General features: G+C 41.2%; 1 protein-coding gene across 1 annotated transcript; it reads left to right on the plus strand.

The window, feature by feature from the left end:
* The first annotated feature begins 8,504 nt into the window (after window positions 1–8,504).
* On the plus strand, window positions 8,505–9,278 carry LOC121488715 (GTPase IMAP family member 5-like). Its single transcript, XM_041751050.1, has one exon. The coding sequence runs from the start codon at window positions 8,505–8,507 to the stop codon at window positions 9,276–9,278; it is 774 nt and encodes a 257-aa protein (XP_041606984.1).
* The last annotated feature ends 2,788 nt before the right edge of the window (window positions 9,279–12,066 follow it).

Raw genomic sequence — 12,066 nt, forward strand, 5'->3', positions numbered from 1 at the left:
GTATTTTCATGCAAGAATATAACATATTTTTCTATTCAGATCTTGTTTCATGCTTTTCAATGTGGTTAAATTTTTTTTTTTATAATTAAGTATATCATATAAATGAGTGTATGGCCAATGTAAAGAAGATCAAACAAGTAAATATCCAGTTTAAGAAGTAGAGTATTGGGGAATTCCTGAGGGGCTCAGTGGCTTGGCGCCTGCCTTTGGCCCAGGGCATGATCCTGGAGTCCCGGGATCAAGTCCCACGTTGGGCTCCCTGCATGGAGCCTGCTTCTCCCTCTGCCTGTGTCTCTGCCTCTCTCTCTCCTCTGTGTCTTTCATGAATGAATAGGTGAAATCTTAAAAAAAATAATAATATTAAAAAAAGAAGTAGAGTATTGACTTTGAGCCTCTCCACTCTATCCCCATCACTTCCTTCTTGACCACATTGCTCTTCCTCCCTCTCACCATGGTGTAATCATTTGCCTGTTCTTTATGACAATCATTCCTTGCTTTTGTTTATAGTTTTACTGTAAAAGTTATGTCTGTTGCCCTAAATAATATATATTTTTGTTTTGTCCATTATTAACGTTGACAAAAATTGAATCAGATTCCATGTTCTCCTGGGAATTGCTTCTTTTCTTCATAGTGTATATGAGATCTGTCCATGTTGATGCTGGTACCTGTACTTTGCCCATTTTTACTGCTGTGTATTTGCTTCTTCTTAGATTCGTATATCGTGTGAGGTAGGAGCTCAGCTTTATTGTCTTCTAGTTAGAAAATTATTCAGGTCGGCAACATTGACTAAATAAACTGTTCTTTCCATTGTTTGAGTATTCTGCAATTTGTTTACCCAATCTTCTGTTGATGGATATTTGCCTTGGTTATAGGTTTTAACCTTGATGAGCTTTCATATAAAAATATCATCAAGTGTTTATGTAAGAGGTTATCTAGGACAATGATCTTCCAACCTTTTTGCTTTTGTATTCACTAAAAGAACTTAAAAAAATCTAAGTGCTCTCTTGAGCATTTTAAATTGAACTTATAAAATTTTTTCATCATGAATACTTGCAAAGAATGCAATTTTTAGCACATTGTAGATATTAAAAAATAATATAAAAACAGAAATTGAGGGATCCCTGGGTGGCGCAGCGGTTTGGCACCTGCCTTTGGCCCAGGGCGCAATCCTGGAGACCCAGGATCAAATCCCACGTCGGGCTCCCGGTGCATGGAGCCTGCTTCTCCCTCTGCCTGTGTCTCTGCCTCTCTCTCTCTCTCTCTGTATGTGACTATCATAAATAAATAAAAAAATAAAAAAAAACAGAAATTGATACCAACCAGAGGTTATTTAAAAAATGCATGAACAAGCTCTTTCCTAATAGTCTGTTCCTTTTTCTCCTTCACTGTCCATTTACCTCCCCTGCAGAATTGTATTTTATTATAATGGATTTTTATTCCAGGAAATTCTTATCGCCCTAGCTGCATACATCTCTGCTATAAAAATACCTGTGAAAAAAACAATGTGACCTTAAAGCTTTAAGTTTGAATAATCTTTTCTGCATTTGGTTATTACTAAGGTGTTATTAATACACAATTGATCAAAGCAACACAGAATATCACATTTAGAGAAAAAACATATTTTTTTATTTTGGAAATACATCTCTTAATGAGATGAATGAGACTTTTTCCTGTTTATTTCATATATACATGCGTCACTATTATTCTTTGCTAGAATGAGATAATGTTCAGATTAATTCTATTCCTATATTTTGTTTTAATTGGTGCAGACACTGAGAAGCCCCATTCACATAAATAAATAAATAGGAATGGAAACTATTTTGTTATGACAATGCCACTCAGTTCTTAGTTCTCCTTCCAAGATAAATGTCTCATAACCACAATAGTGATCTATCATTAATTTTTAATTGTCTGTTAATGGATACATCTGCCTTCGTTTTTGTTGAAGTCAAAATAGTCTAAACTGCTTAACTTGCAAAAGGATTTATTAGCCAGTCATTGGAGACATTAGATTTTGCAATCTCTGGGAAGTATACCAAAAAGGCTTTACCAAGACCTATCAAATGACTGTATTATATCTCTTACTCTTTCCCTGAGAGGCTGGAAGCTATCCTTTTTAATGCAATATATCTAAAGTGCTTTAGAAAATGGAAACATTGTAAACTTTGACAAACTTTTGTCAATATATTTTGAGTGGAAAATTCTATACAGAAAGGAAGCTGAAAAAATAGTACTAAACAATGTATTCATCATTAGGTGTCAAGTGTCATCATATGTGGCAATCTTGTTTCATCTAAGCCCATCCCTTTCTCTCCTGATTATTCGAAAGCTAATCCTAGATATTATCATTCCATCTGTGAACATTTCAGCACATAATTCTAAAGCAATAGGACTCTTATTAATATCACATCTAGGAGATGAATATTTAATATGAAATACCTAGTGTTCAATACTCCTCAATTGTCATGCACTTTTTAAAAAACATTTTATTTGAATATAAATCTACATAAGGTCCATACATTGTAACTTGCAACTGGTGTATACTTCCTTTTGGAAGCATATGATATCCAGCTGTGTCTTTTTTAGTGATATCTAGTAATCATTGATGATCCTTGCCTAGGTCCATTCATTTATTAGGGGTTGCAAAATGATAATACTTTTATCATTCCTGTGTCTATTACCGGGAATATTTCTATAAAAAGAAGGCTTTGGGTGGGTGGGTGTGTGCGTGCCGGCGCGCACAGGCCCGGGGGTGGGGGTTTAAAAAAAAAAAAAAGAAGGCTTTGGCCAGTGGGAACTTTTTCAGGTTGCTGCTTGGGTCCTTTTGATATGCTCCCATATAATCCTATATCTCTCAAGGAAATTAAATCCATACTTTAAAACACTCCAAAAAAAAAAGGAAACTCCAGGGATACCTGGGTGACTCAGTTGGTGAAACGTCTGACTATTGATTCTGGCTCAGGTCATGATCTCAAGGTCGTGAGATTGAGCCCTGTGAGGGGCTCTGTGCTTAGCATGCAGTCTGCTTGAGATTCTCTCTCCCTCCTTCTGCCCCTCCTCTTCCCTTGCATGCACTCTCTCTCTCTCTCTCTCTAAAAAAGATATTTAAGGAAGAAATAATGTCAACTATACAAACCCCTTCTGAAAGTAGTGTACTTCCTTACTTTTTGGCACTATGAGATACTCCAGGCTCATCTTGTATTTTTCCTGTCCCAGACCTGGATTAAGCTCCTTCTCTGAGGAGTCCTGGTTTCTTTTTATTGGAAAATAGTTTTAGAAACCAAGATCTGTGTACTATCTGTTCTTGTTGCTCCTGGGATACATGTATTACAGATCCACATATACATATATACTTTTGTTTCCTTATTAAAAAAATAGCAGCCATTAATTCATAGCAATATTTCTGACCCCAGTCCAGCACCAGGGTTTATTCTAGCATTCTTCCTTTGTTCATTTGTAATTTCTTTCTTTGAGAGTGAGAAACCTGGTTCTCATTAGCTACAATATATTTACTGATTGGTTGGACCATAATAAACTATAGTTTCAAAATTGCTAAGTTTCCCATCTTAGGGTGAAATCATTCAGTGTTGCACCACTGTATATTATGAATATAATATAATATAATATAATATAATATAATATAATAATTTGGCAGATGCCCTTTTCCAGATTGTAAAAATTCTTTTCTATTCTTAGCCTCAGAGAGTTTTACTATCGTTCTTGAATTTTGTCATTTTCTGCATCTAATGAAACGATTACATGGTCTTTCTTCATTAGCTTATACACACGGTGAATTGCATTAATTGATTTTTTTTTAATTAATTGATTTTTGAATGCAGCTTCAGCCTGGCATTTCTGCAATGAAACACATTTTCATCCTTTTTACATATTGCTGGATTTCATCTCATGACGTTTTGTTGAGGATTTTTGCATCTATGTTTATGAGAGATAAATGAGAATTTTCTTGTAATGTCTTTCTCTGATTTTGGTATTAAGATAATGCTGGCCTCCCAAATGAGTTGGAGAGTGTTCCTCTCTTTTCTACTTCCAGAAGGGGTTGTGTAGAGTTGATATTTTTTTTACTTAAATATCTGATAGAAGTAGATGGTAAAATAATCTGAGCTTGGAGTTTCTTTTCTTTCTTTTTTTTTTTTTTTTGCTTGAATGTTTTAAAGTATGGATTTAATTTCCTTGAGAGATATAGGGCTATTTAGGTTATGATCTATGTCTTTCAAAGAAGTGAGAGACTGTTCAAAGTCTATTTCACTTAATACGTCAAATCTATGGACAGAGGGGGTCGTTCATAAGCATTTCTTTCTGTGAGATCAGTACTGGTCTCCCCAGTTTTCCTAGGGATATTGGTAGTTTATATATTGTTCCTTCTTTTACTTGGTAAATATTTTTTAGAGCTTTGTTAATTTAATAGTCTTTTCAAAGAATGATCTTTTGGGTTTGTTTATTTTTCTCTATTGTTCCTTCTGTTTTTAATTTTATGACTTGTGCTCTCATCCTTATCATTTTTTGGACTTTTTGGTGGCTTTGGGTTTGCTTTGTTGTTATTTCTCTAGTTTCTTAAGGTGCATGAGAAATTACTTTTCTGAAAACTTTCTTCTTTTCTCACAGAAGCATTTAATGCTTGCTGTGATCTGAATGTTTGTGTCCTCACATATTCACTTGTTTACCGTTAGTGTGGACAGTTATCATGATTGGTGAACCAGTATTGATACATTATTAATAATGAAAGTCCATAGTTTACATGAGGGTTATTCCCTCTTCCCTCTTGTACATTTTATAAGTTTGGACAAATATATAATGACATGTATCCACCGTTATATCACACAGAGTAGTTTCAATGCCTTGAAAATCCACTTGGTTCCACCTGTTACCCCATCCCCCCAAACCCTGGCAACCCACTGATCGATAGTTTTGCTTTTTCCAAAATGTCATAGCGCTGGAATAATATAGTATGTAGTCTTTTCAGATGGGCTTATTTCACTTAGTGATGTGCATTTAAGTTTCCTCCATGTCTTTTTATGGCTTGATAGCTGGTTTCTTTTTAATACTCAATAATATTCCATCATCTGGGCTGGGCAGCCCCGGTGGCGCAGCGGTTTAGCGCCGCCTGCAGCCCGGGGTGTGATCCTGGAGACCCTGAATCGAGTCCCACATCGGGGTCCCTGCATGAAGCCTGCTTCTCCCTCTGCCTGTGTCTCCGCCTCTCTCTCTCTCTCTCTGTGTCTCTCATGAATAAATAAATAAAATCTTTTTAAAAATAATAATAACATTCCATTATCTGATGTACCACTGTTTAATTATTCATTCACTTCTTAAAGGTACCTTGGTTGTTTCCACATTTTGCCGATTATGAATAAAGCTGCTATAAATATTTGTGTGCAGATTTTCTTGTGGACATAAGTAATATGTACATATATATGTAAAGAATTTTATTTATTTATTCATGAGAGACACAGAGAGACTGGCAGAGATCTAGGCAGAGGGAGAAGCAGGCTTCCCGCAGGGAGGCCCATGTGGGACTCAATCCCAGGACCGCGGGATCACGACCTGAATGGAAGGCAGATTCCCAACCACTGAGCCACCCAGGTGCCCCAAGTAATATATTTTTAACTAAAGGGAAAATAGGGGGCTTTCTAAGAATGACAGAAGCCATAAAGAAAACATTTGTTGAAATTTCCAGGCTTAGCTAAAAATGTACCATAAGTAACTTAAGACAAACAGCAGGGGGGTAGTATTTGCAAGCTATCTGACATTTGACAGTTCTATTTGACTTAGCATACTGTGATTCAAACCAGACAAGATTCCCAAACTCTTTGATACGATATTTTGTTTTATCTTATTACTTGCATGCCTGTGGTATAAGAGGGAAGTATCAGTGACCTCTGGATTTGTCTAAGAAGTCTGGTACATATTTAAATCTGCTAGGAATGACTAGATTTCAATGTACATCTCACTAATAGAGAAACACATTATTAAGAAAGACAAATATAATTCTACAGACATTTAGAGATGAAACAGGACAGAGCTCCAATTTTCAAACACTAACTCACTGACTCTTTTGTAGGACCAACAATTGCTCTTTTTACCTGCAGTTGTAGGAGAAAAGGAATGATTTTCTCCCATCTTTATTGCTCACATTTCTTTCACCAACGGTTGGAAGCACCTGTGTTTTGAAATGCTATCACTGGATTTCCGTGAGTTAATGCTGAGAGAAAAAAGGAGACCAAATGATTATAAACTCTGAGTGAAAAAAGAAAAGGGCAGAAAAGAATTTTTAGCAGGTATAACAGAGAGTGAGTGATATTTTGATTTCTTGAATCATAAATAAAAGCCTTTCTTGCACAAGAAAAATACATATAACTTAACGGGAAAAAAAGTCAACCATTCAATGAAGAGATAGTTTAGAGAAAGCGGAAACTGTCCCAAATAGAAAGCCATCCCATCTTGGTCAACAAGAGCAACTGAAGAAATGCCTAAAGACAGAATCAAGGTTCTTGTTTCCAATGATTAATTTGTGTTTTCTCTAATGCACAGAAAGTAGCTGGTCAAGATTCAGTTTTTTCTCTATGGTGGGGACACAAGAGTGTTAGCCTGGGTAGCTTACAGTACATAAAACTACATGTTCATCTCAACCACGAAAAACTCATAAGGCTTGTGTGGGTTTGATACCTTCAAGCAATGTCCCTTCCTTGTGTATCAACTATTTTAAAATATATATACTGAGACAGTTAAATGACTAGACTTTAGGAGTAAAAATAAAATAAAATTCATGATAGTTTTGAGCTGATAAATCTCTATTAAAAACAATTATTTTTGTTTTGGAGGAGCAGATCTTTAGCTCCCCTCCTCTTTTTTTTTTTTTCCTGGCAAAAATGAGATATAAGAGGTGTTTCTAGCTGGTGAAGGAAAACGTGTTTCTAGCTCGTGAAGGAAAACGTCTTCTACATATTAGACGCATGCCTTTCTATCCTCCACAGCAAGAGGGCAGACATCTACCTCATTCAGTGTAATAGGCATTATTATTTGAAAAGTGAAAATTATAGTATTAATATAGGAGGATATTTTGTAAGTCAATCATGGGTTTCAATGCAAAATGTGAATTGTGTTATCTGCATTATAATTGCTCTCCTCTATAAACTAAGCAAGGAACTGAGAGTTACCTGTATCTCACTTTCCTGCTAGAGCTGTTCTTCAAGAATCAATCCGAATACAAACATGCAAGCCATCCATGGGACTCTATCCCACTCACCCTAAGGATGTCTCCAGAGAGGCATTTCAACTCCCCGGGAGGAGTCAGGGGCTCTGCAGCAAGGGCCAGTGCAGTGCAGGCAGAGGGGAAACGTTAACCAGGGCAGTGAGAGGGGCCCAGAGCACCCCCACCCCCTTCAATGCCTGTTAGTTTGCCTAATTCACATTGTGGGTGGGGATGGATGCTCCCCAGGTTCGGTGGAAGTGCAAGTCCACTTGGGGAAGACACCTACTAAACCTTGTTTCTACCCTCAGGTCAGAGCATGGGCAATCCAAGGGCAGGGCATTTGGCAGAGAAATAAGAGGGAGAACAGAGCCAGAGACCATCTCAGTGAGACACTTGCCTTGAACTCAGCCTTCACTGCCATCTGGAATTATGCAAAAGAAACTATCCTTATGCCAGAGAGGTTCATGGTGGGGATGAGGAGATGCATGTCCAGTTTTGAAATCTTTATTTCTTCCAGAACCACCAGATTTGGGTCCAGTGAAAGGCCGTGGATGGCTTGGTTTGGGATGCCCCAGATGTTCATTGGCTTCTCTAGATCTCCATTCTCCCAACTATCTTGGGTAGAGAATTTGTTTTGCACAAAACTATTGCAAAGATGTGGTGGGGAGAAAGAAACAGTGATTACGAAAAGCAGAACAAGACAAAAATCCCTTCTCTTCTGTCATCTCTGATGGATCACCCCAAGGATGGCTTTTTGAGGAAACAATCTGTTCTTTTCGTGTTCCCAGGTACATAGTCTAACACCTCCTCCTTCCGTAGAATTTGTGGCTAGTTTTAAAAAAATTTTATCTCTGTGTGTGTGTGTGTGTGTGTGTGTGTGTGTGTGTGTGAAGAGACCAGAAGCCAATGAGAGAGGCCGTATAGGAGAGGAAGGAAGATTCTGTAAAACTTACAAGATCTTCCAGGATCCACTAAGCCACAAGGCTTGTTCTCTCTCTCTCTCTCAATGCCTCTCTCTATCTCTGTCTCTCTGTCCCTTTCATCCCAGGTTTACCAGTAATTGCCGTGCCAATCTGGACATTTGAACTTCCTAAGCCTCATCTTTATTCTTAAATAATTAAGGTTAACAATTACCCACCCCAAGGTCCCCCATAAGTGCAAGCTGAAAATATTACTGATACTACCTTTTTCAGAACCTAAAATTTTGAACAGAATGAGCTCAGAGTAGAAAAACCCTTTGGTGATACTACCAAACTTCTTTCCCATGTTTGTGCAAAACCATGTTCATGTATGCATGTATGACACAGGGAACAGCATCCTCTGCCAGCCAGTGTTCGAGTCCAGGCTGGGGAACCAGCCTGTAGCCAAAACGTGCCAGGGGGAGACAGGGACCTGGAACGGAAGGAGCATCCTGGTGGTCGACACGCCCCTCCTCTTGGAGGCAGAGGCTCAGACCCAAGAGCTGTACAAGGCCATCGGGGACTGCTACCTGCTGTCCGCCCCAGGGCCCCACGTGCTGCTGCTGGTGACCCCACTGGGGCGCTTCACTGCCCAGGACGTGGTGGCCGTGAGGAGGGTGAAGGAGGTCTTCGGGGCGGGGGCCATGAGGCACGTGGTGGTCCTGTTCACCCACAAGGAGGACTTGGCGGGCGAGTCCCTGGACGACTACCTGGCAGACACGGACAACCACAGCCTGAGGAGCCTGGTGCAGGAGTGTGGGAGGAGGTACTGCGCCTTCAACAACAGGGCCACCGGGGAGGAGCAGAGGGAGCAGCTGGCCAGGCTGATGGCCGTGGTGGAGAGGCTGGAGAGGGAGATGGGTGGCGCCTTCTACAGCAACGACCTCTTCTTCCAAGCCCAGCTGCTGCAGCGAGGCGGAGGTGGCACCCGCGGGGCGGAGCTGGGGGGCTACCTGGCCAGTGTGCGGGTGCAGGTGGAAAAGCAGAAGCGAGACCTGCGAGGTCCCGGGAGTACCTGGACCTGCCCGGTGCTCCTCACATCAAAAGCTGGCTTATTTCTCCTTATGAATTTTGAGTTTGTCTCATCCTGTGCAGCTTACTTCTGCTGATCATCCTGTATCATCTTTAATTTTGTGTCATCTGAGATGCCTGGCTGGCTCAGTCTGTAGAGCATGTGACTTTTGATTTTGGGGTCGTGAGTTCAAGCCCCATATGGGGCATAGAGTTTAAAGATATTTATTTATTTATTTATTTATTTATTTATTTATTTATTTATTTATGAGAGAGGCAGAGACATAGGTAGAGGGAGAAGCAGGCTCCCTGCAAGGAACCTGATGCAGGACTTGATCCCAGGACCCTGGGATCATGACCTGAGCCAAAGGCAGACGCTCAACCACTGAGACAGACACCCAGGCGTCCCTGGGCAGAGAGTTTTAAAAAACATTCTGTCATCTGTATGTCACAGCACTTCCTGAAGTATCTCCTCATGGTTCGTTGTCCTGTGTGTCCCCAGTTCTGAAATTCTCATCTTCCACAGATGACACGGCTTGTTGTCTCTACAGCTCCCATTCTCCTTCTTCCTTACGGACTTAGGGTTTGGTTCAGGTCCCCACCTCTCCTGAACGGAGCCAAGTGCCTCAGAAGAAGAGGACAACAGTTCAGCTCTGGGAATGCCTTGCTGGTCTATATATGACCCCATTCTCTGGGGCAGTGACTAGTTCAAGAATGGGCCTGAGACCCAATTCGGGCCAAGGAGAAGTGAGTAAAAGTCTGTAGAGGTGGAGACAAAAGGTCTCTCCTTTCTCAGGAGAGATCCACAGAGAGAGACAGTCTTCTCCCTCTGGGCTTGTTGGGTGTGAGCGTGATGCTTGGAACCCCAGCAGCCATCTCGCAGCCAGCCTGAGCTTGAAGCCAATGCTTCGAAGCAGATAGAGAAATGAAATGAACCTGAGCCCTGAATTAGCCAGTCCGGAAGCCCGCTCTATCTCTGGATTTCAGAAGTGTCTGCCAACACATTTCCTAATTGCTTCTACCTGCATCTGAAAACATGTGAAGTAATGAAGAATTCTCCATATTCCTTTTTAAACATCTTTCATCCTATCAGAGCCTTCTTGTTCTCATGCTTCTTTCCAGGAAGGTGCACTGAGGAAAAATGAACTGGTTCCTAGAATTAGGAAGGGCCCCCCTCTACTACTAAAGTGTCTGCTCCGTTGTAGACACTCAGTGAATCATGAGTAAAGTGAAAACTCCCTCTCATTGGATTATTTTGAAAAAAATCAGAGAGGGTGGGGGAATGTGAGCACCTCTGGGCAGGTCTCCTCTGTACTTCCTTCACAGTCTGGGGGAGAGACAGAGCTCACTCTTGAACACTTTCCAAGGAATTACTTTGTTTTTTTTTTAATAATAAATTTATTTTTTATTGGTGTTCAATTTGCCAACATACAGAATAACACCCAGTGCTCATCCCATCAAGTGCCCCCCTCAGTGCCCGTCACCCATTCACCCCCACCCCCCGCCCTCCTCCCCTTCCACCACCCCTAGTTCATTTCCCAGAGTTAGGAGTCTTTATGTTCTGTCTCCCTTTCTGATATTTCCCACACATTTCTTCTCCCTTCCCTTCTATTCCCTTTCACTATTATTTATATTCCCCAAATGAATGAGAACATACACTGTTTGTCCTTCTCCGATTGACTTACTTCACTCAGCATAATACCTTCCAGTTCCATCCAAGCAAATGGTGGGTATTTGTCATTTCCAATGGCTGAGTAATATTCCATTGTATACATAAACCACATCTTCTTTATCCATTCATCTTTCGATGGACACTGAGGCTCCTTCCACAGTTTGGCTATTGTGGACATTGCTGCTATAAACATCGGGGTGCAGGTGTCCCGGCATTTCACTGCATCTGAACCTTTGGGGTAAATCCCCAGCAGTGCAATTGTTGGGTCGTAGGGCAGGTCTACTTTTAACTCTTTGAGGAACCTCCACACAGTTTTCCAGAGTGGCTGCACCAGTTCACATTCCCACCAACAGTGTAAGAGGGTTTCCTTTTCTCCGCATCCTCTCCAACATTTGTGGTCAAGGAATTACTTCGGCAAACATTCGAATATGAATGAGTAAAGGTTTAACAAAACCCTTTCTCCATCTCTGCTATAAAATCTCTTTGGGCTAGGAGAGTGACAAAGAAGGGATGCGGATTATTGCACATCACTGCTGCTGCTGGTGGAGAAACAGGCCCCTTGCTGGGTATGGACTAGCCAGACACCTGGGGGGAGGCCCTCCTCTTGCAGCCCTGCTCCCCCATACTTTCTTGAGCCAAGTTTTTGCTTCATCCAGGTGACTTCCTGGAGGGAGGCAAGGTCACCCACTGTCTCCTGGATCTGGACTTGTGCCTCCGATGGCTTCAAGTTTGGCACATTCGGATCCAACCTTGTTGGATCACCTTCTTCTGCTCAACCCACTCACCCTCTGAAGGCCCAGGGCCCCAAGGCTGAAACCTGGTTCCCTCCCTGATCCAGGAATCCCCTGCTTTTGAAAGTGTGTGTCATGTCATTTCCACTTCGCTTTTATACAACCATTTACATTAGTGCCTGTTTTCCCTTGGTGAAAGAAAACTCGAAGAGGATTTTCATTTTTACAACAAGTGGCAAAAAGTGAAAATAACATTCAGCTGGTTTTGCAATGAGCCGATGGGAGGGGCAGCGTGCATCCGGGGCAGCCAGAGTGGCTTGGCCGGTGCTTCTCCGGGAGCCCCACACAGCATCTCGGTGTCCGCCGCCACAGCTCTGGGCTTCATTCTCAACTGATTTCATGCATCCATTAGCAAAATGTGTCTGAGGGTATTGGAAAAGCCAAAGAAAGATCATTTGGCGGGAGTGGTGGGGTGGTGGGGTG

Source organism: Vulpes lagopus, chromosome 4 (genome assembly GCF_018345385.1).
Source record: "Vulpes lagopus strain Blue_001 chromosome 4, ASM1834538v1, whole genome shotgun sequence".
Lineage (NCBI taxonomy): Eukaryota > Metazoa > Chordata > Mammalia > Carnivora > Canidae > Vulpes > Vulpes lagopus.